This window comes from Passer domesticus, unplaced genomic scaffold (assembly GCF_036417665.1).
Source record: "Passer domesticus isolate bPasDom1 unplaced genomic scaffold, bPasDom1.hap1 HAP1_SCAFFOLD_155, whole genome shotgun sequence".
Taxonomy (NCBI): Eukaryota; Metazoa; Chordata; class Aves; order Passeriformes; family Passeridae; genus Passer; species Passer domesticus.
In genome coordinates, this window is record NW_026989943.1 from 4,531 (window position 1) to 32,238 (window position 27,708).

The window sequence follows — 27,708 nt, forward strand, 5'->3', positions numbered from 1 at the left end:
GCTGATTTGTTCCTGTAGACAAGCTGATAGTTAAACCAAAACAACTGAACCGCAAGTACCCTGAATCCCTTGTTTTGTCTAGAATCTATTCGTGTTTATCTGTATTCCTTGGGTAAAGCAACATCCACCCATGGGCCAGCACTTTAGCTTGGATGACAATGCAGACAAAATTGCTGCCCCTTCCTGCTGCTGTAGCTGACTCCAAATCATGAGAAATGTGCCAACTCTGCCAAAGACAGGCAGACCTGGTGAGATAAAAAGAGCCAGTCTGCTGAAAAGGAGACCAAATGAATGTTTTCTAATGCCCCCTTTTCATCCTTTCCCCAGGCAAGACAGAGCAATGTCCTTCCTCCCTGTCACCGATGGTGACCCAGGCACGGGATGCAGCGCAGGGACAGAGCCCGCCGCTGCTCTCAGTGCCCTGCCCTGCCCTCCCTGCCTGCCTTGCCCGCCGAGTCCTGCTGTAACCTGCCCTTCCCTGCCGTGCCGTGCGGAGCCCGGCCAGCCCCAGGAGCCGCCCCGCCAAGCTGTGGTGCCTGGTGAACAGCCCCCGCGTCCGCTCCGTGCGCTGGGACAGCCGGGCCCAGGGGCTGCTCGTCGACCGCTCCCTCTCTGAGCGGGAGCTGCTCAGCCCGGGTCCCGCCCGCGGGGGCGGTGGCACTGGGGCGGGTCCGGTGCCGCGCCCCTTCAGGGCCGCGCAGTTCCGCAGCTTCGTCCACCAGCTCTACCGCTACAGCTTCCGCAAGGTGCCGGGCTGGCTCGGCACGGCTGCGCCGGGCGATGCCGGGGGCTGGCTGCACTACAGCAGCCCCTGCTTCCGCCGCGACCGCCCCGACCTCCTGCTCCGCGTCAGGCGCCGGAGCGCGGCCGACAGGCGGCGGCCGGCGGCGGGCCGGGAGGGCCGCAGGCACCCGCCCTGCGGCTCCCGGCAGCTCCCCGGGGCGCGGCCGCTGCCGGACGAGCGGGACCGGTGCAGGCGCTTCCAGTCGCTGCCCCGGGAGCGGCCGCTGCTCGCCCGGTGCCCGCCCTGCGGCTTCCTGCTGCTGCACAGGGACCAGCCAGTGCCGGCCCGGCGGGAGGGGCCGAGCCGCTTCCAGGAGCTCTACGGGGAACGGCCACCGCCCGCCCAGCGGGAGGTGCTCAGGGTCCAGCCCTGCAGCTTCCAGCAGCTCCACAGGGAGCAGCAGCCCCCAGCCTTCAACCCACGAGGCAGGAAAAGAGTTGTAGCCTTGTTTTTCCAAAACGTAATGAAAAGTGACGTTTGAAGTATTTTTCCACAAGGCTCTGTCATTCTCAGCCAGAAATTGTCAAGCCTATTAGGAAGAGGAACCTAGAAGGCCAAAAAATTCTCTGCCTGTTTTTTTTCCTGCATGCTTCCTGTGATGTTTGATCCAAGGCAGCAATAGAGATCTGTGTCCCAGAGCCACATTGTGGAGCCTGACCAATATGTTTGGATTCTTGCAGCCCCCCCAGGCACTTTAGCGTCCAGCACTCCAGCTGGCAGTGCTGGTTGTGCAGCATTGACAGTGTCCAGCTCCACACAGAACACACCTGGGGAAGAGCAGTCACCAGTGGATCTTGGCTTTGCCATTGAGCAAATGATCCGGGAGATCCCTGCCTGAAAGGTCTCCCTCTGCACAGGTAACTCCATTGGAGGGGAAAGTAAGAGGCTGAGCTGAGAGCTTACATGGAGAAGAAGAGAAACTGTATCCCTGATATGATTCCAAGAAAATACCAAATGATCTTGAGTTTTCTTTCTTTCCATTGTTCTTTCAAGGGCAATATTAATGTTGTGCCTGAGTCTTCTGGAGGCGAGCCTGTGAACCAGGCTGCAGCAGAGGAAGCCTCATCTGGCACTGAGAAGAACAGTTTGCCAGAGCCTGAGGAGCTTGGTAAGGACAGAGCCCCCATTGGTTTAGAGAGGTGTGAGATGGCTGCTCTGAGCCTGCCTCTGGCAGCAAGGGAGATGAGCAGAGTTGAGTTCCTGTCTGCAGGGCTGGTGCTGCCTGGTGCCTTTAGTTCAAATCCTGCACTGGCACAACCTCCCCAAGCCCTGCCCTCCACGCTTCTCCAGAGGCTCTGACACTGAGTCCACTGCTGTGGCAAGAGAGCAGGGAATAAAGCTGACCTTGTGGCAGTTGTGTCACCAAGCTGGGTGTCCCAGTTTGGTTCATAACTCAGCTCCCAGCAGCTTCAGCTTCGGCCACTTCAGTGAGGACTGAGGTCTCTCTGTCACTGAGACTGTCTGTGTTTCAAGCTCAAGCCTTTGCTGAGACTTTATCAGGATACTTAAATGCTTTACACAATTCAGTTTTGAACACTTGGAAGGATCCCTGTTCTTTAAAGAGCAGGCTTCAAATTGCCAAGTGAGAGTTTGCCTTTCGGGCCATCTTTGACAGTCCCTCATAGAAGGACAATTGGTGCTCAAGGAACACGTGCACAAGGGCCAATATTGACTCAGTGTTTCCTTTGCTTCCCAGATCCTGTGTGATCGACCTCTGCAGGAGGGCTGCCCTGTGTGGCAGGAAGAGACAGAGGGAGAGGCTGTGACCATCGGGCAGGTAGAATTCCTCTGTCTCTAGTTATATTTATAGATGCGCATAGTTATGTTTATTTATCTAGGTAGTTGTATTTATAGATTTATGTAATTATATTTATCTATATAGGTAGAGATCTGTACAGTTAATTTTTTTTTTGTTTTAGATGTATATCGTTATAGCTTTAGATGTGTTGGTGTAGTTATAGATGTGCACAGTTGCACTTATACCTGTGTATAGTTACATTTATATATATACATTTGTAAATGCATATTTATATTTGTATATGGGGGTTTAGCTAAATAGATTGATATCTGTAGACGCCTCTTTTTAACCTCTTGCCCTGCTCTGCTTCCTCCCTCACTCGTGCTTTTCCCCCTGTGCCCCCTCTGTCCCCTCTCCCTGGGCTGGGTCCAAGCTGGCGGCCGGGCCGGGCGCAGCAGCAGCTCCAGCCCCGGGTGTCCCTGGAGCGCTGGGAGCTGCCGGTGGCCCCAGGCACTGTCCCCTGAGGAGCTGCTGAAGGACGGTGAGACTGAGGGGGCTGAGGGGGCTGAGGGGGCGGTGGCGCTGAAGGGACGCTGACCCTGAGCTGCTGCTGAGGCTGAGGGCTGTGGGGCAGCCCAGGGCCATGGTGGCACTGAGGTGACAGGCAAGTGGCACAGGCTGAGGGGCTGGCGGGTCTAAGGGGATGGGATGGGTCAGAAGGGACTGAGGGAGGTGAGAGGACTGTGAGGGGCTGAAGAAGCTGAAGGGGGCTGGGGGTTTGGCGAGAGCATGGGTGGGGCTGAGGGGATGGAGGGGCCAGCAGGGAGCACAGAGGGCTCTGGGACTGCAGCTCTGCCAGGTCTTGGAACCAATTCCAGAGCCTCCACTTTTGCCACAGCTGTAAGGAAGACTACGAGGACAGCCGGAGACTGCCAGGAGCCAGCAGGGAGAAGCTGAGTGCCAGCAGCAGGAGCAGTGAGCAGGGCCCTGCTGCTGCCAGCCTGGAGAGAGCCCGGGTGAGGCCCCATGGCCGGGGAGGCAGGGTGGGCTGAGGCTGGCGTGGGCTGTGGCCGTGGGCCCTGCCCGTGCTGGGGCTGCTCAGCGCAGCTGCCCCGGCTGGCACAGGGGCTGTCCTTGGGCAAGGCAGCTGTGCCGGCAGGGCCCGGGAGCTGTGCCGGCTCTGCCGGGCTGCCGGGGCTGCGGGACGGTCCCGCCGCGGCTGTGCTCGCCACAGCCCAGCCCGCTCGGCTGCTTTCTCTTTCTGACCCTCCTGGGGAGGCTCTGACATTTCCTCTTCCCTGATGGAAGTGCAGCTGCTGCCAAGGGAAACGTCCCCATACTGACTCAGTGTTCCCTTTGCTTCCCAGATGTCCCATCTGCTGTCCCTGTCCAGGAGATGTGCCGAACTTCATCTGCAGGATCAGAAGAACCAGTGTCCTTTGGCCTCCCCCAGTTCCCACTGAGGACGAGAGCACCTGCAGAGCAGAGGAGACCAGCTGCAGCTCCAGGCCCAGGTCTTGCTGGTCACAGCTGAGCCTGTGTGAAAAGGTTTCTTAAGTTATAGGTTAAAATTCAACACATAATTCTACAAGCTAAAATTTAAATGCTGAATTCATATTGCTAACTCAAGGGAGCTCCAAAAATCTCTATTTCAAAAGCAACAAACCTTTGAAAGGTTAAACCTCAACAGAGCTGTGATCCTCCATCAATACCTCCTTCTTCCACTTGCTTAAAATCTCTTTGTTCTGGGCACTCACTAAGGCCTTTTTCCTGGAAGCTCTCTGGCTGTCTTGAATGCTTATGGAGTAACAGGTAACCCCTGATCTATTTTCAACTCTCTGCCCAGAGACTTCTGGAAGGGAGGTAGGACTGGTACTGGGGACCTGGCAGCTTGTCCAGGAATCAAAATTATTGAAATAATGGTAATGTGGACAAGGCATGCAAGTCCAGGTGGTGAGCTCAAATATGCAAGTACTTGCAGTTTCCCCTCAGCACTTGACAGCTAAGGGGTATGGTCTCTTCTTATTTCTGTCTCTTAATCCTCAATCCTTGCCACACTCCTTCAACATCTTTTGCATTGTCATCTTCCCTGTTTTCTCCCTCCCTTCTTCTTTCTGTGACTTTCTGTACACGACAGACTATCTGTCACACTCTGTCAGCTTGCTCAGTCACCCGAGCAGTGATAATGATGGTGTAGAAATTGTAGGTGCACAGGAGGCAAAGGTGTCATGCTTCTGTGTGCCCTCTGCAGGCAAAGCTGCTTCCCGAAGCTTCAGTCAAACTTGGAACAAAGGCTTGTCCCCACTGCAGGGACAAGAGAGGTAGGAAACTGGGCTCATAAAACATGCTTCTTCTGCTTCAACAAAAAACCGTGACTTCCCTTCACAGAGAAGGATGTAAACTTTTTCTTGAAGGGAATAAACAAATCTCTTTATGTCCTGATCTTTTACCAGTCTGAAATTATTTAAAAATGTCGTAAATTTTGTTTGTTTGTTTGTTTCTTTGTGGTGTTTTTTTTTGTTTGTTTTGGGGGTTTTTTGGGTTTGTTTTTTTTTTGTTTGTTTGTTTGTTTTGTTTTGTCTTGTTTTGGTTTTTTTGGGGGTTTTTTTGGTTGTTTTTGGTTTTTTGGGTTTTTTTTTTTTTGTTGTTGTTGTTCTGGGGTTGGGTCTGCATTTCAAGCCTGTTCTCCCAGCAGTCAGGGACCTGCACAGCTGCTGTGGGTGGGGCAGGTGCTCAGGTAATTACCAACAGGTAATTACTAACAGCCAGGTGAGAAGTTGGCTTGTGCCTGGTTGAGGGCTTGAGGACTGTGCTGAGAGAAGGGCTAGGGAGTGGAGTGGAAAATACAATTTACACAAGCAGGTATAGGTGGATGTCTGGGGTGTAGGTGGGAGTTAACTGGTTTAGGTACTGCATTTATGAAGAATTGAACATTTAACTCTGAGATAGGACTATTTAGTTGCTACTCTAAGTGCTGCATTTACTAACACGTAATGTAATTTCTGCTGCTGTGGCAGAACCTGCTGTCCCCTGCGCTCGGAACAGGCGTGGAGGGTCCCCAAGGCATCCTCAGAATGGGCTTTGCCCTCACCTTGGCTTGTGCTGCTGCAGATTTTGGAGACAATTGTGCATAAGAACGGGCACTAGAACCAGACTTGGGGCTGGCATGCTCTGCATTTCCAGAATGGCTCATGGACAGGGTAAGGTGGTATCAGTGCACTCTGGGTGAAGCTGTGATTCTATGGATACTTCAGTAAGAGAGGTTTTTTCAGGGTGATTAAACTTTCGTCCTTGCTGTGCTTTCTATGACATTTGCATCTCTATTTTGTAAAACTTCAGAAATCTGAATCCTCTTTGGCCCTGTGAAATGTTAAAAACGTCAGCAAAAGCCATCATAGTTTGCATGCGAAAATACATAATTTTTTACATTTGGGAATTGGAAATTCTAAAAATTTAAAACTGATTTCTGTTGCTGATGATACAGAAAGGGGGCACGTTGGTGCCCTGGGGCTTATGTCTGCTACTGTTGACTGAAAAAAATAATTTGAAGTAGCACCCTATGACTGTGGATGGCCAGAACGGAGGTCCAGGAGGCTTGACAGGTGTTTACTACTGAGTCCTTGACCTTTCCTGCCAAGCAAAAATTATAATTTCTTAGAACTATGTATTTATAAAAGAAAAGTATAAAGGAGAGATGTTGTACACTCTGTGTGTGTCCCATCTTGAACATATGACATTATAAAAACACACTCTCCAAACATCCATTCTTTTGTATGACCAGGTACATGCCAGGTAAAAGTGATTTCTTTGTTCAGAAGTATCTCACCTACTGACAACAATTAGAATTGCTTACAGGGCCTCAGTTGCAAATGCAAAACATTCAAAACTCAAACTAACTGGTTACATTAGAAAGCACGTTTTGCTTTTCTCAAGGGGCTGATTGTGAGCTATTTGATGAGCTATTCATGAACATATCCTGGGGCTGTTTGCATCAAACACTGGGATTTTGTTAGCAGTAAAAGAGGGAAAGTGCACCATGTGTGGGAAAGTAATTCCTTCCCAAAATATGTGCTTGGAGGCTACTTGGGTCAAAAGAATTTATTTTTAATTCAGTGGGCTGAAGAACTGCCCACCATCTGCTTTTTCAGAAAAAGAGGGTTAAGTCTTTGGCCCCTTTCAGAGCGTTAAATTACCAAAGCCGAAGGGATTTGCCCCAAAAAGCAAGGAGTGTGTGAGGCTCATGGCCATAGCTGTCTGCAGAAGTGAGCATGGGCCAAGGGAAGGTCCTGCTGCAGAGCCAGCCCGAGGTGTCCCTGAGGATGTGTCACATCCTCTGCCTCCTCTGGCAGTGCTGCCACAGAGCACAGCAGGAGGGATTCCAGGGATTTGTCAGCACGGGGAGGCAGAGCATGAGCTCCTGCTGACATTTCCATCCAGGGCTGGCACTTTCAGGCCAGCAGTGACAAATTCTGCGGCTCTGGCTGCACAGTTGCTGTTGGCAGTGCTGTGACAGCCTCTGCCACCAAGCCAGAGCCTCTGCAGGGGTTCCCATGACGTGCTTGGCATTTGGTTTCATCTGGGCACAATGCTCCTTCTTCCTTGATGTATCTGTTTGAGGACAGCACATGGTCTGTCTTGTTCTGGGGACAGTACAGAGTAACTCTGTAAACTGCAGGCCAGGTTGTCCAGTTCCCACAGGAGAATGTCATGGCATTGTTCAGCCAGCAATCTTTCTACAGTTTAGTGGACCCATTTTCTGCATGGCCAGAGGATTTTCCTTGTCACAAAAAAAACAAAACAAAAAAAAAAAAACAAAAAACAAAAAAAAAAAAACAAACCAAACAAAAAACCCCAAAACAACAACAACAAGAAGCCTAAATAATTACCTCAAGTAATAATAAGAGAAAAACTACTAAGATTCGGAATTCCCTGATTCCTTTTGGAATGTCATCAGATACAGATCTTCATTTCATAGCTGAAACTGCAAAAGTTATGTAAAACACTCCCAGTTAAATGGGACCTACTCAGCCCATGGAGGTCATTCCCAGCAGCAAGGCTGAGAGAACAAAGCAGAGTCTAAAAGCAGAAATTAGTAAATATGGCCAGGAAAACTCACTGAAGTGCCCACCAGTGCTTCCCCTTGCACTCTTGAGGTTCAGAATTCCAGTGGCTTCTAAAGAAAAAGTGAGCCCATCGGAAATGCCCTGTGGAAGGCACTACAAATTCCAATCCTTTCTAGAGAAAGTCTTATGATAGGAATAATTTCAGTCCCTTTTTATCTTCTTTGTGGAAAGTGCTCTCATCTTTCCACAAATTTCTGACCATCCCTGGTGCCTCAGGCACTTCCTCATCAACCTGGGGACTGTGTCTTATGTCAGAAAGCAGAGTAAAAAGGCACTTAAAGAAAAGTGGAAAGGACCATTTGAAGTGTTCCTAAGCACTCCTGCAGCAATAAAAGGGGATGGGATCAGTACATTGATACATCTGCCCCCAAGGGAAGCCAGCCCCAACACATAAGGGACTGGAGGGGAAAATATAGATGAGAATTTGAAGCTTCAATTTGTTAAAGCATGGAAATAAAATTTTCTAATGCAGTGTAGAGTGAGTTAGAAGAAATCCCATCAAGGGAAAGATATGTCATGAAGGGGTAACTATGAAAAGTCCTCAGTGTCAGCCCACCCTGGGCAGCAGCACTCTGGCACGCTCTGTCAAGCAGCAGCAGCCAGCAAACCCAGGGGAGGCAGCCCAGCACAATTCACCCCATGCCCCCCACGGCAGCGCCCCTGGGGCTGCTGCACTGCAGAGCTGGAGGAGCACCCCTGAGCCAGGCAAAAATGGACCCAAGTCTCAGGGTTTAGGAGGTGACATTTCTTGAACTTGGCTTGAAGGAGAACAGAAGGGCAACAACGGCTCAGGTGTTCAATCACAAAACACCCCAAGGGCTCTCACATACAGGGACTCAATATCGTTGTCTTGGGGACAATGGAGGAATTTGTAGAATACTCTGCAAGGAAGAAAGGGGCATTCCCAGCCACCTTTGAGTGTTCCCAAATATTATCCTCCCTCAGACAATTTCATATCCTTTCCCAAGAGAAGATTATGGTCTTGTTGCTAACATGTCCTCTTTTTCAGCTGAATAAATAAATGGCAGGAAATTTAGGAAAAGAACTAGACATCAAAGTCCCCATTGGTCTGTGCAGGAATCAACATCTGTGTCTCTCTAGAAAGACAGGTTGTGACTGACTAGTTTGGAGAAATCTACAAAACTGATAGCGATCCTGAAGGGACACTTGAACGGAATTTCTCTTTTTAAACCAATTGATGTACCTTGCCTCCAACGCTTTTCCATGTCTTTTACAAAACCCTTACAGAGATCTGGATCTTCCCCGGCTCATGACAAGGTGAGGCCATGATCTGCCAGCAGTCCTGAGAGCTGCTTCAGCTGACAGCTTAGAGCAGCCCATGTGCACTCCTCTGCAACCCTCCACAACAAGGTCATTTGGGGTGGAGGTTGTCCTCTACCCTTTCCATCCCTTAAGGCAAAGATTTTAAATTAACAAGTAAATCAGAAAACAGGCTTATTCTTGTCATAAAGAAATTCCATTTGCTACAATATTTTCTTAATATGTGCACAATTTTATAATAAAGGTACTGGGCTTCCATTCTCTACTGATAAGTTTCATTCAGTGGACAGAGCTAAGTCTTGAAGAGAAGAATTGACCAGAAGAAAGACTCTCCAAATATGATAAAACTGATGATAAGAGAAGGAGTTAACAATAATGCAACTTTTTTATTGCTAAAGTTCAATACTAAAGTCTCTAATCGTAGACTAACTAATCCTACATTTTAAACAAATAATCATCTCCTTATTACTAACTTGAAGAAACCTAAAAAGCTAATCATCTTTTAAAATAAAACAGCTGGAGCTCATAGATGATCCTTTGCTGAAGCAGAAGACTGGTGCCAGGACTCCAGGACTTGCTGCTTGCCAAATTCAGATACTCATTGCTGAATGTGGGACAGCTTTTTGTGGAGCTACTGCTCCTGTGGCACCTGCTCTTCATCTCGGAGTAGCTGGGGCTACCCTATGAAGGAGAAATCAAAAGAAAATCAGTGCATGCCAACATTTCTGCAGAGTTTAGAATTTCCTGACCTTTCCTACAAAATAGCCTTGAGGCACACTCAGCTAGTCCAGTCTGGCTTTATTCATGTAAAACAGAAAATATACACTGAGTTTATCTTTTGAGCTATTTTTCTCTGTGAGCACCACTCTTGAGGGAACATGGCAAACTGAGGCAGTTATAATGCAGACCAAAAAACAAACTCTAGACAAGTCAGAAACTACAACAACAAAAACCCAAAGCGCGTCAGCTCCTCAGGAGGGCAAAACTCATTAATGCTCAAAGCCACCGATGGGAGTCAAACCTTCTTCATTCCCTTCTCCCTCAAATCAACAGGTGTGAGGTTTATCAAGCTCATGATACAAATCCAAGATGAAGTGGCAATGAGAATAATAGATGCCACTTCCCAGCACTCTCACACCAATGCTTCTGCTCCTCTAGGCCTTAAGGTCTGGTTCTTATTGGATGAAAAAAACTCCCTCCACATCAGGCAGTTTTTCCTTCAATTCCTTCAAACCACCCTGAGATTAATATTTACAAGCAGTAAATTGCTAACAAGTTGAAATTCAGTAGCAGGACAGACAACAACTTGTGCCAAGGATGCATGCCAGGCCTGATACACCTCAGTAGTATGCAGGATAGTTTTGAAAAGAAAACCACAGATGCCTTTCCACATTTTGGGTGGTCCCGGAGCAATGTGAGCCGGGGCCCTGCCGCGCCTGCTCCAAAGGCCGCAGCTGCCCCAGAGCCCCAGAGCTGCAGGAGGCCTGGCTGCCCCTGCCAACACCACTGCCCTGACACAAGCTGTGAGCAATTTCCAGGGCTTTAGACCACACACACACTTCTCCCTCCCCTCCTGCAAATGCCATGAGGGGATGCAGCAGCACTGCTGCAGCTGAGCCTGTGCAGCTGCACTGCAGGAAGGGAGGGCCCGTCCGGGCCTCACCCACCTCGGTGTTCATCTCTGCACTTCCCCCCACCTGGCCCATCTCCTCCTTTACCTTTCTAGCTCCCTAGTTCACATTTACTTGTAAACAACATCTGTAGTATTAACTCTGAAATATGGTCTTGGTTGCACCAAAATTCGGGCAGAGGCTTCTCTTAATAATCAAATTTTACTCCATCATTGTCCACACTGGAGTTGGGAAAAGCAGCACATTAATACCTTCATTGAAATCCAAGGGACACTACTGCTTCAGCCTCCCCAGCTCTCTTCACATCTTTTTGGACATGCTAGTCCTCTACACAACTGCTGGCATTCTAGAACTCCAACATTTGTCTTTTTCTTGAACCTAAAGGGTGCAGGGGAAATGGAGCCCAGACTTGGAGACAAGGTGCTGGCTTTGACATCCCATTCTACAGGGATGGCTTTGACATCCCCATAGAATGGAATGTTAAAGCCAGCACCCAGGAAGAAGAGTGGCCACCAGCTGCTGCCTGGATGTAACTGGGCTACTGCTCAGTTCTCTGCTTCTTGCTCCTGACAGGACTGATAAAGCCAGAAGCCCAAGGCCGTATCTGCAACAACAACAAAATAATTCATTCTTCTATGATCACAATCAGGTTTTGCTCTCCATTCTAAAAAAGCAGCATCTGTGAATTGGCAAAGTTTTAAAATGCACTATTTTTAATTAAAAATAACTGTCAAACCTGGAAGACCTGCAGGTAAATATCTGCTCTTCTGCATTCCTACTTTCTCATCTTAGCACTTAGCAAGACCTTCTCCAAGTCTACTGCTAAAAGGCTTTGGGAAGTAGACGCTCCCTTCAGCAGCTCCAGCAAAGCTTCCCCAAAATGGGGATGCCAGGTAACTTTTGTCTAGGTCCCAATTACTGCTTGCACACACCAGGAAAAGACTCAGCTTTTGCTATCAAACACCCACATAATTTATTACAGAGGAACCTGGCTGTTTTGGAGTTTTATGCATTAAAAACAAGATTAATGCTTCACTATTACAACCCATGAGTACAGGATGTTGTGGTTGGTTGTGAATTCTCATCAGGATGAACACAGACACCAGTCACATGTCCAGAAACTCTTGTGCATTTAGGTACAGCTGTCTTAAATCCAGCAGGCTCACCCACTCCGCAGACTCAAAAGCTGTTGGCTAACAAGCCTTTAAACTTGTACAAGAGAGTTTCACAAGTGGTTACCAAGGAGCCCTTGCTGTTGCTCAGGGCCCTTCAGTCATCTCTCAGCTCCTCCCAAGGAGCTTCTCAAAGGTGCTGCCTCACGAGCCACAACACACGGCCACAGCTCCCCACAGGCACAGCAAACCTCAGGGCCAGGGATGGAGTAGAACAGGACAGCCGTGCTGTGCCCAGGCAGAGGGAGGGAGGAGAGAAATTAAGGCAGAGGAGGGAGTGAGGGAATAGCACCATTCTGTAGGTGCTGTGTTTTGTCCAGCCATGTGGATAGTGCAGAGCTGGGGTCAACAATGAGAGTGACAGAGAGACAGAGGGAGAAGAGAGCAAGAGGGCCCCATCTGCCCCAGCCTGGTGCAGCCTCTTATGCACAGGAGATTTCTCATGCAGTTCTGTCACACAAGCAGAGCCAGCCATTTGAGCCCTTCTCCAGGGAATGAGTTGAGGGTGGGGACTGAGCTCAAGTCTCCAGGCAGAGCAGAAAGTTGGATCAGGACAATGCTGCTCCACCCCTGCTGGATCCTCTCTTCTTATCATAACCTTGAGGTCACAGCAGTGTGTGGCAAAACATGCCTAGGCCTGATCCTGCACATTCCCATCACAGCTTCTACATCACCAGCAAGTCTGCTAAAATTTACTATACAATGCAGAATATTAAAAATGCACAAAATACCTGAGCAGGTCTTGCTGGAGCATCTGTCTCAGAAGGCCTTGGAGATGTTGCTTGGCTGCTGCTGGTGGGGTTCTGAGATGGAGCTGATTTTCTGTATGGATGGTCCAAGAGTTCATGTTACAAAGCCTAAATATCAACTGTCATAGTTCTTTCCTTGCAGGGAAAACAGACCTTCAGTGTCAGGACTCAAGGAAAAAACATGAAGCAGAGTTGAGGGAACTTTAGGCAGGACATCAGGAAAACATTCATGGCCCAGAGGGTGCTTGAGCACTGCAACAGGCTCCCCAGGCCAGTGATCACTGCAGCAAGGGCTCAAGAACAGTTTGGACAACTCTCTTGGGCACAGGGTGTGATTCTCGTGGTGTCTGTGCAGGGCCAGGAGTTGGATTCCATGACCCTGATGGGCCTCTGCTGGTGCAGCATATTCTAAGAATCTAGGCTTCATTTCCCAGGGCTTTTTTTCTAAAAAGGCTCTTTTCCTTCCCCAAGAGACTGAACTTACCTAGAAAGTATTGACTTCAAACTCTTTCTTTCGATTTTACTGTAGCCAGGCCAATCACTCTGAAGGGTTTGAAACAGATGTTCCTTCAGACTAAAGGAATTCTCCTTTGCATTCACGTTGGCTACCTACAGGCAGACGTTTAGGAAAACAAATCTTCATTATACCTATATGCAAACTATAGAAATCTAAAGGAGCTACTTCAGCTGGGATGGCAGAACATGGCTCTCATTATGTTGTGAATGTCTGCAGCGTGAAAAAGCCCTGCCACTACCCTGGGCAAACACAGCAACAAACTTTGCAGGTTCAGGGAATGAGTTCTTAAAAGTCACTGTGGGATCAACTAAAACTGTATCGACGTTGAATTTGAGTCCTTTGCCTAGGCTCCAAAACTATTTTCTTAGCTAAAGAGGAAATAATCCAATTTAATATAATAATGCTTGCATAATTCAGCAACAGCACCATTCAGGTGCATGGGGAATATTTAAAAAGGAAAGAAGGAGCTACTGCATCTTTCCATGGGTGTGCCTCTGATGAAAGCCTATCAGAAAGAAATACCAGTGGAACTTACCTTGAAGGAGTATTGGGAAAGTCTCTAATTTGAACAGGTGAGGAAGTAGTAAAATTATGAACAGCAGAACAGCATGATGGAAGAATTGGTGGTACAAGCTCCATGATCTCACCTGCTGAAGGATCTTTCCAAGGGAATCCTTGTCCTTTGGCCTGACTCCATCTCTCTGCAGCCGAGCAAGTAACTCTGGCTCCTTGTAATCCCTCAGAGCAAGCAGATGAATCACCCTGTCCCTGTAGGGTCGGCTGTAAACAGCAGCGCAGCTGCTCCAGTCGATGTCTGCAAGTCTCATAGGCACCATCCTCTTCTTCTCAGGCACAGGACCTGGATTGTTTTGTTGGGCTCCTCTGACCTCTGCTTCTTCTCCTAAAGTGAGGGAAAACCAGAAACAGAGAGTTCAAATTGCAGGTTTGCAGAAGGCAAGGTAGTTGATTCCAAAGGATGCACCAAGAATGTTGAACCTCCATTGGCTGGGCATTTACAAATATAAAAGAATCCAAATAGTAAAGCATTAAAAAGAAACAGTTAGTAAAATGCCTGGTAAAGGAGTGATACTGGATGGGAGGTTTTAATGAAAACTTCTTTTTATGCATGGTGCTTTTATATGATTTCCCCAGTTTGTAAGCTCAAGCGTTGGCTATGTCAAGAATGGCATGGACAGTGGGAATATGTGCACTCTCAGCAAGTTTGCCAGCACCAGAGGCATGGGATGCCATCCACAGGGACCAGGACAAGCTTGGGAATTGGGGCCCTGGGAACCTCATTGGTTTCAACTAGGCCAAGTGCAAAGTGCTGCATCTCTGGGGTTGGGACATGCCCTGGCACCGAGGCCCGCCTGGGGATGAAGGTGGGGAGGACTTGGAGGTGCTGGTGGATGAGAGGCTGGATATGGGCATAAAAACATATAGATATCCAGTAAAAAAATGAAATGGAAGCATATCTGAAAGGAGTCCATCAGTTTAATACCCTTTGCACTTGGATTGTGTGACTCCTTTTCTGCCTGGGTCCTGAGCTCTCTGCTCTTCTCTTTGGCTTTGAGCATGGCAAGCATTTCATAAAAATCCAAAGGATGGGATTTTTTTACCCTCTCTCATTCTGTTTACTCACCTTTGGACTTGGGAGTCTTCCCCTGCACCCTGGCAGACACTGGGAATCCAGAATGTGTCAGAACCTTATTTTTCAGTTGTACTTCGGTGGAAACGGAAATGGATCTGACACTTGGAGACATGTTCAAAATTGAACAGGATCTGGAAGGCAGGTCCAAGAAAGAAGGAGAGTGGCCACCAGCTGCTGGCTGGACATCACTGGGCTCTTGGTCAATCCTCTGCTTCTTGCCCATCACAGGACTGAGAAAGTCAGAATCCAGAGGCCGTTTCTGCAAAGATGATCCCGATTAGTTTTCCTCCCATTCTGAACAAACAGCATTTCTGAACTGGCGATGGTTGAAAACACACCTTTCTTACCTAAAACAGCCTTTCAAACAAGGAGTGCTGCAGCTAAATATGTTCTCTATTTCATCCCTACTTTCTCACCCCAGTATTCAGCAAGTCTTTCTCCTAGTCTGTAGCTCAAAGGCTTTGGGACAAAGACACTCCCTTCAGCACCTCTATCAAAGGCTTCCCCAAAATGGGGAGCTCAAGTTGGTTTTATCTTGCTCCCTGTTTCTCCTTAGACACACCAGGAAAACACTCAGCTCTTGCTGTCACACACCCACATGATTCCCTAAAGCAGCCCCAAGGAGCCACCGGTGTGGTGCCGATCACAGCGTGTCCAAAGCAGAGATGATAACAACAGAGGGAAGGCCCAGTCTGGCTGCAGGTCTCATTCCTGCTGTTCTCCAGAGGAAACCCTGGATCACAGCCTCTTCCCTACCGAGCAAACACTGCTCCTATCCGTGCACATCAGCAGCTCAGAACAGGAGTGCCAGACACAGCTCTGTGCCTGCCTGCTGACAGAAATCCTGTGGGCAAGGAGGCAGGACTTAAGAGGATGCTGGGCCCTGCAACATTTCCTACTGTGGCTGGGAAAAGAGTAGGGAAAAACAGAGCTGTGTCCTCCCTCCTCTATTTAAAGAGTATTTTTAATCTTTAGGAAACTAACCTTTTCATGCAATGTTTTCCAAGATTCTTTCAAAAAGACCATGCTCTGATTTTAAGCCTAACAAGTCCGAGCTATTCCATGATGATTCAGAGTTCCCTCCTCTCACATGGGATAGTCTGAATCAAAATGGGAGCCTAAATGCTGCTTAGGACAGAAAAACAAGTTTCCTACAAATGCCTTACTACTGGAATTTGTCCTTATTCTAGACTTCCCTTAGATTTCTCTTCAAACAGTAGCACTGGCATGACCGTGCATGTTTTAAGTACTAGAGCTGCCATATCATCAAGAACCCTGCACAGACACAGCCAGGTACCAGAAACATGTCCACATCTTGTCCTTAGCAGAGTTTCCTACGCACCATGAGAAACAAGTCATGTGTGCAAGCTTGTTGCAGGCTTTGACATTGCAACCATCTGGAAAACTATACAGGAATCCCATTGGAAGTACACGCCTCAGGTTCATACAATATAAAGAGAGCACTACTGCTTCATATCACAGCTTGGACACCAGGAGCAAGTGGGATAAAACATCATTCATAGTAGAGAATGTTTAAAAAATTCACAAAATACCTGAGCAGTTCTGGGTGGAGTATCTCCTTCAGAAGGTCCCAGAGATGGTGACTGGCTGGTGCTGGTGGAATTCTGAGATGGAGTTGGTTTTCTGTAAGGATGGTCCAACATTTCAGGTTACAAAGCAAAACTATCAACAGTTATCGTTCTTTTCTCACAGGGAAAACAGACCTTCATTTCCCAGAGGGTTTTTTGAAATGGTTGTTGTCCTGACTGAACTTACTGAGAAAGGGTCACCTCCAATGTCTGTCTATCTCTTTCAGTGTAGCCAGGCCAATCTTCCTGGATGTCTTTAAAGAAATGTTCCTTCAGGCTGAAAGAATTCTCATTTGCATCCAGGTTGGCTACCTAAGGACAGACATTTAAAACATAAATGTTCATTTCACCTAAAGGCAGACTATAGATGTCAAACTGATACTGCAAAGCTAAAGCAAAGGTGAAAAGAAATCATGCACCAGTTTTCCTGGACTTTTGTTCAATGTGAAGAACAATGCAGCTGACATGTAAGAGGTAACAATATTAAAGAGGTGTGGTCCATTTGGGCTCTAGAAATTGGGAGGTAAATAAATGCCAAAGTGCTGCAAGCATGGAGGAAATGGATGCTATGAAAACCTCTCCCTGCAGCAGGGATCCAGGTTTTTTGGTCTTTAACACAGCTTTGAGAGTCAAAGTCCCCTATGCCACAGCTCTCAATCTTCACCATTTGAAATACAAGGAGAGGCCAGGCTTTTCCTTTCTGTTTCCTTATCTTTTGAGTAAGACCTGAAGAACATCATCTCCATGGGCAAATCCATATTTTTCCACCCTCAGGAACACATTGGCTACCCTCTTGTTTCACCCAGCTGCATTGCCATGGCAGAGCACAGCCTGGGCCTCTAACGGGGCATGCTTTCACCATCCCATGAAGCTCCACAGGATGCTGGCATTTGTCTCTGCAAACAGAACTGCTTTTCTTTCTCAAGTGCTTGCTCAGAGGAAACTACAGGTTCCTATGGAACACTTGTGGGAGATAACCTACCTAGAGCTACACTTCAACAGCTAAAAAGTAACCAAGATACCCAGAATCAGGAATTTACTTCTTAAAAGCACAACTAAGTCTGTGTTGGAAGAGAAGGAAGGCTGTGAGTGTAAGAGCTCAGCAAATTCACCCTACTGGTTTTTCATCTATACCCAAAAACAATGCCACCTGCTGCGAAGTTAAGAAAAATGTGAATAATAGTTTTCAGGATGAAGTGCTGTTCACACAGCCCTTTCAGAATGCAAACTAGTACCTTGAGGCAGTTCACACTGCAAACATGAAACTACTCCTTCAAAATCTCCTTAAACATTGACAAGAAGAAAAGGGAAAGGAGATTTTTCCACCTCTTACCTTCTAAGGAGCTGAGCTTTGAAATCCTATAATCCCTTCTTTCATAGCTAAAAAGGAAATATTGCTGCATGATATGCTATTTAATGATAGCATAATTCAGTAACAGCCTACATGGACGGGGAATATGGAAAAGGAAGGAAACAGCCACTGAATCCTTCCATAAATGTGAATTGTAGGAATGATAAAGAAATACCAGTGGAACTAAACAAACACCTGGAAAAGTTACTGAATAATAATAGGTGCCAAGGAATTTGAAGACTTGATACACAGGACAACAAAGAACCCCTGTGCTCAAAGCTGGGAACCATCTCTATCATGGAGGATTTTCCTGGAACACCCTCCCCTGGAAAGCAATCCCCACAGATCCCAGCAGCAGTCAAGTACCATCGAGTGGCCACCAAATCCCTTCAAGTGAAATACTGCCCTAGGCAGCTACCAAAATTCTCTCCTCTGAAACTTGTCCCAGGATTTTAAGGACCTCAACTAAGTGTTTCATCCAGTTGAGACTTTCACCCTCTGAAGTTCCTCCATGAAGCAGTTAAAGAGTCCAAGGAAAAGAGAGAGGATTACAAAAAGGCACGAGAAGCAAGCATGTTACAAAGAATTTATCATTGCCAGCCATTCTAGAAAAACAACAATGCCTCCCAAGTTTGGAAGGTTTCTTTCTTTCCTCACATGGGCTTGCCATTGGGGGGAACTGGGTAAAGCTGATGGAAAAATCTAAACCAGGAGCATTTCCCAAGCCTCTCATTAGTTTCTAATTGAAACCCTGAAGTAAGACAGCTGAGAGTTAGCATTGCTGGCAGCGACTCCAGGATCTCACCTCCTGAAGGATCTTTCCAAGAGATTCCTTGTCCTTTTGCACAACTCCCTCTCTTTCTAAGTGGGAAAGTAGCTCTGGCTTCTTGTAATTCTTGAGAGCCAGTAAATGAATCACCCTGTCTCTGATGGGTCGTTGGGAAACAGTCCTGGAAAGTCTCTGGAAGAATTTGGCAGGGTTCGTGGGCATCGTTCTCTTCCTCTCAGGCACAAGATCTGGAGAGCTGCATGGGGCTCTCCTGAGCTCTGGTATTTTCACTTCAGTAAAGGAAAAACAGAAAAAGAGTTGTCAAATGGGGGGTTGGGAGAAGGCAAGGAAGTTGATTCAAAAGGATGTACCGAGACTGCTGAAATTCTGTTTGTTCAGCATTGATAGATCAGTAAGAATCCAAACAGTAAAGCATTGGGAAGAAACAATCCTTAAAAATACCTGGTAAACGAATGATATTGGAGGGATGGTATTAATGAAAAATTACTTTTATGCATGGTGCTTTTGTATGATTTTCCCAGTTTGTAAGCTCAAGCAGTGAGCTATGTCAGGAATGGCATGGACAGTTGGATTAAATGCAAGCTTGGCAAGTTTGCCAACACCAGAGGCATGGGATGCCATCCAGAAGGACCAGGACAAGCTTGGGAAGTGGGGCCCTGGGAACCTCCTGCGATTCAACAAAGCCAAGTGCAAAGTGCTGCATCTTTGGGGTTGGGACATACCCTGGCACTGAGACATGCTTGGGGATGAAGGTGGGGAGGACTTGGAGGTGCTGGTGGATGAGAGGCCGGGCATGAGCTGGCACCGTGTGCCGGCAGCCCAGAAAGGCAACCGTGTGCTGGGCTGCACCAGGGGAAGCGTGGCCAGCAGGTCGAGGGAGGGGATATGACACACCAGGCACTGCTTTGAAACCAGGAACTCGTGCTTGGTGTCTGATGGAGACTCTCTGAGTCCTGGTGAGACATCCGGGAGCTTTGTCTCTCCCATCACACACACACAGACTGACCTTTCTTTACACGCTCCTTCAATCTTTCAATGTAGGTCAAACTTTTAATGCCTTTCTCCACTTCCTGTTCTTTGGACCATGCCTCTCTGATATGTGCCTGCAAACCTAATGACACAAACATCACACACTTCAATTACTTAGAACAAGGTAAACATGCCAGTTATTGAGTGGGGGCACTGCTGGTGTTTTGAGAAGCTCAATCCGATGTAGGTACAGAGACTTCCCACAGCATTCAAGCAAAAGACCTCCCAAAATGATACCCCTGAATGACTTCTAATGAAAATTACCTGAAACCATAACCAAGCATCAGGATGAAAAGTAGGTAAGAGTTCTTCACCACAGGGTAGTCAGGCATTGGGACAGGCTCCCTTAGTGGGCTCAGGGCACCAAGTCCAGCAGAGCTCATGAAGCATTTGGACAAGGTCCACAGGTACCTGGTGGGATTCTTGGGGACAGAGCTGCACTTGCATGTCCTTGTGGATCCCTTCCAAATCACATATTCTCTGATTCTGTGACAAACACCAGTCCCAAACTGATACTGCATGGAGCACGTTGCAAAGGCACGCTCTACCCTATCAGCAACCAGAGCTGTCTCACCTGAGATTCTCTGTGCCAGCCCAAAGTAGAAGTGGCCCCAAGTTCCACAATCGTCTCACTACTGCCAGTCCTCAGACCCCAGTTACTGAATGTTAAATATTCCCTTAGGATTTATGTAGACCACCACCAAGAATCACACAAATCTTCATTCACATGTGAAACAGAATGTCCTGAATGAGGAATTCAGAAGTTTAGCGTTGTCTCTCCAAAAAGCCACCAAGGGTGCTGCCTTAAAATGCTCTGCACTAGGCTAAGGCAGAGCAAGAGCTGCATGTGCAGGGGCAGAGATGTCCCTGCAGGCAGGTGACTGCAGCCACAGCCAGGTGAGAGCCTGTTTTTCTCAGGGCAGCTGGCTGTACCTGGCTCAGGTAGCACCTCACTGCTGCAGGCAGCACCACAGAGTGCCTGCAAGGAGAATGTGCACCTGGTGTCTGCCTGGAGCCAGGCTCCTTGGGGAAACAGCACTCAGAACAGGTTAACAACAAATGGCAGCCCCTAAGCACATTGTGCTTTGTGGGAAGTGATGGAATCCACTGGGAAGATGACACCAATGCCTTCCTTCCAATTTCCTTGAAAAGAACCCAACACAGTAATATGATAACAGTGACTTATTAATGACCAAGACCAAAAAAATTAAATCAAGCATGGTTCTCCACAATGACTTTATGGAAATTCTCCATGCGACTTCCTCTCAGTCATTTTTTCTTTCAATTTGCAATTAATTCTTATGGATAGGCACAATGCCTAGGTACTCCAAAATCTAATTGTAAATCAAAAACATTAGCTACCAAAACTGTGAATTTAAGTGCATAAGGTGGTCCAAATCTTGACCTCCATGCTCCAAATTCCAGCCCATCAAGGAGTATGGGAACAAGGAAGGACTGGCAGGCTTTCTCAGGGGAAAACAAACCAGTGCCTGAATGAACTGACAAGAGACTGCAAGGCTGACCTGAGGCCAAACCACCTCCAGCTGAGAGCTCTGAACACAAGAGATTCCCTCTCCCAAAAATATGCTGCAAAAATGAATTGCCAAGGTGAAAATCTTACAGACATTGAGCAAAATATGAAAGGCAACCATACCTCCAAGTGGGTTATACAATTTGACATCCTGCACACTTCCATTGTGCGACACCTCGCTGGCATTTGGCTAAAAGGAAGAAGAAATTTTCTGTAAAATCTTCAGCCTACTCTCCATCACTGCTGATTAACTAAGCCCTTCATTTTAAACAAGAGCTGCACTTGCAAAGGTTTGCTGTTCCATCACTCAAAAGGGCTGCTTTGACACAGTTCTCCCTCTGAAAGCAACCAGCTACAAAAGTGCCCTGAGAGAGCGACCCTCACTTAGCCTCTAATGCAGCCAAGCCTTCAAGTAGCAGGTCATCCTTTCCCAATTGCTGGAATTTATAGGCACAGGCTTCCCCTGAAATCAAGTGCCTGAGTACAGTTGAACTGGTCAGTGCTCAGCTAACAATCCAGGTGAGAGTGGTTCACAAAAAGATTAAGAATTCAGAGCAGGACCCAACACTGGGATTTATCTGGCACTATGGAAGTACATCGTAGAGTCAGCTCCAAGAAGAATTTCATCTGCATGAGGTGAATTTCGACTCTCAAGAGGCATGAAAACCCTTTCTCTTTTCCTCAGCTCTAGATGCAATTCTTCATAGATGTGAAGAGGAAAGAGTTTCTCCTCGGTAAGTCAGATATACCAAATTTGGGTTACTTGGCTGATCTCATAATTTAGTACAGAAAGTGTCACATTCCAGTAGAACTTAAAAATCTCTAAAATGTTTTTCAGCCTAAGTACATTTTTTAACAAAAACAACTACTGCCATCCAACTGCTTCATTCTGAAGGCACAATTGGCTGAGATAAAATCTAAAAAGGTATGATAAATGGACTGGAAAATGTGGACTAATTAGCATGAGAAAGGAGACATCAATCCCAAATAGAGGATAGCATATTACTTAGTGGAATTGTACTTTAGAACCAATTAAGGTTAATTTCTATGTTTGCTAAAACTGTATCAAAGAGTGGAAAAGCTTTGAAAATGATGTGCATGTGGCTGGAGTTCTCCACTAGGCATCACAGCTGGGAATATACTAATACATCCTCCTAATACTAGAAAATACTGTCAGAGAGTTTCCTTTACCCTGACATGTTCGGTGAGTGCAGTACAACGTGGAACAATGAGAAATCCATGCATTTTGGCCAAGAGCCATGCCCAGGCATGAATTTCCCAAGTGTCCCAGCATGGAGAACATGTGACTTTCACTGGCACCTCCTCAGTGTCATCCCTGAGTGCCACATCCATCAGAGAACCTCCCACTTCCTCTGGCACCTCCTGCGGGTCATCCCTGTGAGTGGTTCCCACCCGGGCAGCTGCCTCCAAGGGGCCCTGGAGCAGCCGTGGGGCCCCAGCCCTGCCCAACAGGTCCCGCGGGCTCAGCAGCACCTGACACCAACACCATGGCCAAGCCCCCACCTGCTGCCGACCCGCAGAGCCCCACAGCTGCCCCTCACCTGTTGGTCCTGGGGCCTCTGGGTCACCCTGACGGGCACGGCAGTGCTGCTGGGGGCCCTGCGGGACGCAGCGCGCGCTGGGGCCCTGCGGAACACACTGGATCCTGCCCAGGCCCGCAGCTCCGCCATCCCGCTCTGCCTCGGCTGCTCCCGCTGCCACAGACACTGATCCTGCTGCAAAGGCTGCAAAATGCAAAATCCTTCTTAGCAAAATGTGTTCCTGGATGTTTGGCCTTGGTGGCTTTCAAGGCTCATCAAGAAGAAGGGAGATCACCCCCATGAAACAAGAAGCAGCCACCAAGCTCAAAGGGATGGCCCGGCCTTTGAAAGGCAGGTTACTTGTTGGCTCAATTGCCTTGGTGAGGTGCAGGGCTTGACAGCCTTCAGTGACCTCGACACAGGGGAGGTTAGCAAGGCTTGGGAAGAACGATGCACCTCTGATGGTGGACACAAAGAATGCAGGATTTATGGGCACAAGGACATTTGGCAGAACCCCCGAGAAAAGGAACAAACTGATGAAGCCAACACAGCAACTGTGCTGCATCAGCTGTGACAGGGTAAAAGGCCATTCCAGCAGGAGCAGACCATGGCCACCCACTCCAGAAACCTCACTGTGAATAAGGGGGAGACTGAGCATGCAGACTATTGACCAGGAGAAGTGAGAGGAAATTACCCAACAGCAGACATAATACTAATTATGAAAAGAACTAGGAGACTTGCAGTCAATGAACACTAATTCCTTTCTTTGCTCAATTGTATAAATACTAAGACACTCTGGTTCTTGTGGTGCTGGCTTTGTGAATTTGCCCCTGAGCCCCCCCTTTCTGCCCAGAGCTGTAAATAATTACCTCCACTCAGTGTGTGGATCGGCCTCTTGAACAACGAGTGCTGGAACCACCAAAGCTGGAACAACACTCGCTGTCGCTCTGACACCTCCGCTCTGGCTGCAGCCGCCGAAGGGTCTGAGCGGTCCTGCCGTGTGCCGGTGACAATGGCCACGTGTCCTTGGAAACGGGGAGTTCCATGTTCCAGGCTGGGCGGGATGTCACTGAGGAGCGGGACGTGTCACAGTCGGGGCAGAGGGAATTCACAATGGGCACAGGTGGGGAATGCCCTGCCTGGCCCATGACTGACTCAGCTCATTTCCAAGTGCAGAAAGGGGCACTCCACCAACCCCAGGTGCTGCAGCTGTGCAAACCAGGCCTAGTGAAGGGTTTCTGCTCTAACGTGCTGCACTTGGCTCTCTCGGAGGCGAAGGAGCAGCTTAACACCTCTTACCAGGGCAGCAAGGTGCAGCCCTCCCAGCACTGGGCACTCCTGTCCTGGGCCCTTCAGTCTGTGAGGCTTCCAGCACGTACACGGTCACTCAAACATCATCTCTTTGACAAAATCCCCCGACCTTTCCTCATCCCAGTCCCCTAAAAGGAAACAAGCCAGCAGCATGCCCAGGCCCCCACAGCCTCTGCAGGAGGAGCTGACATGGAAAGGCCAGTGCTGGCCCCGAGCAAAATTCTAGGCTGACATTTGTGCTGACTGCAAGTGGCCATTGAAGTTATTGACACATGTAGAAAAACATTTTATATTCAATTTATGATGGTTTTATTGTCATTTCCCCCATACCCAAGATTAGTCCAGATTTCAGTCAGCTGGCACCAAAAATAAGTGCTAGCCATAAGTTGTCCAGGCATTACAGGGAGAAATAATAAAGCATGTAGGTTAAAATGTGTTGAATATTACCATCCAAAGTTCATTTTCAATGATATCTTGTGTTAGTTTTGAAGTCCATGTCTATATCTACCCATGTCTCATCTCCTGGCTGCCACACTCACAAGGACAGTGTAGTCTGGGGACACAAAGGGAGGAATCAATTTGTCAAACACCAGAGCCCAGATCTGTAAAAGAACTGCGTGCCTTTTTGGGAATGACTGGTTTGTGTTGATTATGGAGCCCCAGTTAGGGACTGTTGGAAAAGTCTTTGTATGAACCATGAAAGGAATCCATGGAGGTTGTTACACTGGACTCGAATGTCCAACAGCCTTTCCATACCTTTTAAAGGTTATTGATGACAACCCCTGCTCTGGAGTTACCAGATTTGATGGAACCCTTTGCACTGTTCATCCATGAGTGCCTTTGCCCTGCACAGTAGCCCCATATTTAGCTCAAAGAATGGGAACGAAGGAAGAAACCCTGTGGTATTTTGGGCGTATTTCTCAAAAAATAACTAAAAAATGTACTCAAGGCATGGTCAGTGCACCTCAGAGCAGGAACCACCATGGTCCTGATTGATAGAATATACTTGAAAATAAATGGGAAAGAAAAGTGATAGTTTATGTGCCCAACATGGTTACGTCTGGTTCAGCACAAAAAGGAGGTCACTGGTTATCCCTGAACAGAAACTGAAAGTAACAGGTGGTACTCCTGGAACAAAAGACGTGGTGCTAAAGACAGCTACTGCCTTGAGCCCTGAGTAAAGGTTACAAATTGCTGGATTTGTTACAAGAATGCTGGTTGATTTGATATCCAGCAATCTGGCATATCATCAGTCAGAAAAAGGAGTGTAAGAATGGGAGAAGACTAGAAGTCCCCACTCTAGGTGGAACTGGCTTTCCTCATGGCTACCAGACCTTTAAAGGCTTACAGAAGTATTTCTAACCCGTGCTGGAATTGTGACTGTTTGCATTTTTTTCTGCGTGATAATTCATTGTATTTCAGCTTTCATGAGATGGTTTGCAAATATTTGTAATAACAAACATTCTTATCCTAGAAAAGAAAATTAGTTTTAGAAGTGAGACTTCCAAGACAAATCTTGAAAGGATCTCTGTGAGGGATTGTTGCAAATAGCTTATGAGGGAGGAGTGGGTAGTGGAACACTGAAAGCTCTGAAACCCTCTATGTCCCAAGCCAAGCCAGAACAACACAGTTTCTTCCAGAACACATTCTGCTGCTCAGACAACCAAGATGAAAATGACTACTATATGGAAGACCACAATGAAAGGTCAACAAAAGGCCAAAAGCTCAGTGAACACCCAGGGTCTCTAAAGATCCCCAGTAGACCCTCAGAAACTAACTGTGCAGACTCAAGCAATTTATACATATTTAATGATTTCTGAGAAACGGAATGCCTGTGTGCTGCATACTGCAGTAAAGCACAGCAAGCTCACCCCAAAGTGTGCGTGTCCCCGCGGTGCCTGTGCGCCAGCAGCAGGTGTCACTTGGGGTCTGCCCGGTATCTGCGTCTCTCTGCTCCCCCAGGGTTTCCCTGGCTCAGGAGATCCCCCGTTCTCCACGCTTGACTGCTCCACTCTTGGCTGTGCCTCTCAGAAACAGGGCTCCTATTGCATGAGTGAATGCCTTGAGAGCCAGCCCCTCAAACACTTCCTTTGTCCTTGCTGCACATGTGCCTAGAGCAACATGTGGGTCACCTTCCTGCCACTTCAGCATGTGCAGAACTGCACTTAAGTGCCACTTCTGTTCAAAGTTTTCTGGAGGCAAAAAGGGAGCTGGGGCGGGGCAGAGGGGCTGATGTCAGTAAGTGAGAGGTTGTCCTCAAGTCCCTTTTGCTGGGGCAGATGCCATGGGGGTCTGTCACCCAGAGCAAGAGCCAGGACCCGCAGGAAGGATCCTGTGTCCTGGATCCGGCCAGGAGGGTGATCTTTGCAGCAGCTCGGAGGAGCACGGCCAGGACCTTGGGGTAACTGGATACCACCTGCCACGTGGCAGGGGCAAATGGAAGGGTTTGTTCTTCCTCCACCTGTGTGCTGCAAGTCATGGGCTGTGCCAAGTTCTGTGTGGAGAACGATCACGTGTGACTCGTTCGCCTCTTGTATGCTCTCCTTTTAGTGTTGTTATTACCGTTTGTGTTCTTTTTTCACTGCTCTTTCTAGTAAATTGTTCTTATCTCAACCCGTGATCTTTACCTATTTGTGCTCTTCTCTCCATCCTGCCACAGGGAAAGTGGTGGGGAAGTCAGTGAGGGGCACGTGCTCTGAGGGGTATCAGCGTGAGCACTCAACTGGGGAATACCATTCCTACACTGCAACAATGTGTAAAACTCAGTTTCCTAAGGTACTTTCCTTGGCTAGTCCTACAGGAAAATCAGCCTGCTGAAAAGCAACTGCTGTCATTGAACTGAAAGCCTGCTAGGTAACACTTGTTTTAAACTACAGATTTAATAAAGTTACACAAGCAGCAAAAATTAAATATTGCCAAACCGTCTTTATAATAACATTTTAAATTATTTTAAAATCCAAGATGGGAGAAACTCCTGTGAACTTTTTCCAATCCCACAGTGGCAAAGAATACAAAGAAAGTAAAGCAAATTACAACTGAATATTTTCAGCCCCTAAAAAAAAAGTTAAGCAAAATAGCAGAAAGAGTTACATTTGAGCTGCATTTCCAAAGCAGATGGTTGACTTTAATGCTTAAGGCTACAGAAGAGGAAATGAGAGAATCTGTGTGTTGAAAAAAAACAACCTGTAATGGAACTGTGCAAATGCATTCTCCTCCTCCCTGAAATGAAAATTCTCATATTCAAAATATCATTAAAAGTTGAGGCCAAAATTTCAAGTGACTTGATGTCAATGAGCTGTGTTAAATCTTTGAAAAGAGCATTGCTGGTCTGGCTTCACAGGCGCCTGAATGAATGATGAACAGAAGATCTGTACATTCCAAATTATACTTTCTTGGATAAGCCAGATTTTCCAAAGATTCAGGAAACAGATTTGGGTTTGGTTTATTTTCTCCCACTAAAAAGAGCTAAAAGAGTTCATGCACTCGCTTAGTCAGGTCAAGGTTCTGAAGGTCACTCGGCCAGTATTGAGGTCACAGACAGCGGATTCCAGAAAGATGTCCTTGATTTTCAGACTTTTCACAGACAAAATACCAAGAAAGAAAAAATTGAAATCAATTGAATTCAGACACTGCTTTGCTCTCCATGAAACCACAAGCCCACACTTTACTCTTCTCATTAATACAAACACAGAAACACCGGCAGCCTTGGTTGGCAGAAGATGGAAAACTGTCATTTCCAGACACTCACTGAGAGCAGGCAATGTGAAAGCCCCGCCCTGGGTTTCACAGCCACTCCCCTCCTGTGCCCATCCCTTCAGGGCAGGCCCAGCATCAGGACGAGCTGTGGGAAGAGCTGGTGACAGTGGCAGGTCCCTGTGCCCAGGGCAGAAGGCACAGCACCTCTGCTCCTGGCTGGAAAA

General features: G+C 47.5%; 1 protein-coding gene and 1 long non-coding RNA gene across 5 annotated transcripts; one reads left to right on the top strand and one right to left on the bottom strand.

The window, feature by feature from the left end:
- Positions 1-1,118: 1,118 nt before the first annotated feature.
- On the top strand, positions 1,119-9,184 carry LOC135291933 (uncharacterized). The gene is made up of 7 exons (XR_010354574.1): positions 1,119-1,641; positions 1,778-1,892; positions 2,481-3,063; positions 3,421-3,538; positions 3,890-5,384; positions 5,540-5,722; positions 8,894-9,184. It is a non-coding gene; the product is annotated as an uncharacterized LOC135291933 (long non-coding RNA).
- Positions 9,033-26,216, bottom strand: LOC135291932 (RNA polymerase II elongation factor ELL2-like). 4 transcript variants are annotated; one of them, XR_010354573.1, is made up of 12 exons: positions 23,347-26,214; positions 21,060-21,126; positions 19,383-19,487; positions 18,392-18,645; positions 16,423-16,547; positions 16,200-16,290; positions 14,638-14,905; positions 13,643-13,896; positions 12,963-13,087; positions 12,461-12,551; positions 10,809-11,161; positions 9,033-9,607 (listed from the first exon to the last, which is right to left on the bottom strand). XR_010354573.1 is itself a non-coding variant. In XM_064406177.1 (9 exons), exons 1-9 carry the CDS (start codon positions 19,501-19,503, stop codon positions 11,096-11,098), a joined length of 1,395 nt encoding a protein of 464 aa, XP_064262247.1. In that variant the 5' UTR covers positions 19,504-22,268; the 3' UTR covers positions 10,428-11,095. The 4 variants fall into 4 exon arrangements, 1 of the variants encoding a protein (XP_064262247.1); XR_010354572.1 differs by having other exon boundaries at positions 9,034-9,607; positions 19,383-21,126; positions 23,347-26,216; XR_010354571.1 differs by lacking the exon at positions 23,347-26,214 and having other exon boundaries at positions 9,034-9,607; positions 19,383-22,268.
- Between the last annotated feature and the right edge of the window lie 1,492 nt (positions 26,217-27,708).

What these genes read in the sequence shown, in the direction of transcription:
- LOC135291932 (XM_064406177.1), bottom strand. Translation starts at nt 19,503, where the DNA reads ATGTTTGTGTCATTAGGTTTGCAGGCACATATCAGAGAGGCATGGTCC. An exon ending in TTGGAGGTGACCCTTTCTCA is followed by an intron (nt 16,291 to 16,422) that starts GTAAGTTCAGTC and finishes CCATCCTTACAG; the next exon opens with AAAACCAACTCCATCTCAGA. An exon ending in TTGAAGTCAATACTTTCTAG is followed by an intron (nt 12,552 to 12,962) that starts GTAAGTTCAGTC and finishes CCATCCATACAG; the next exon opens with AAAATCAGCTCCATCTCAGA.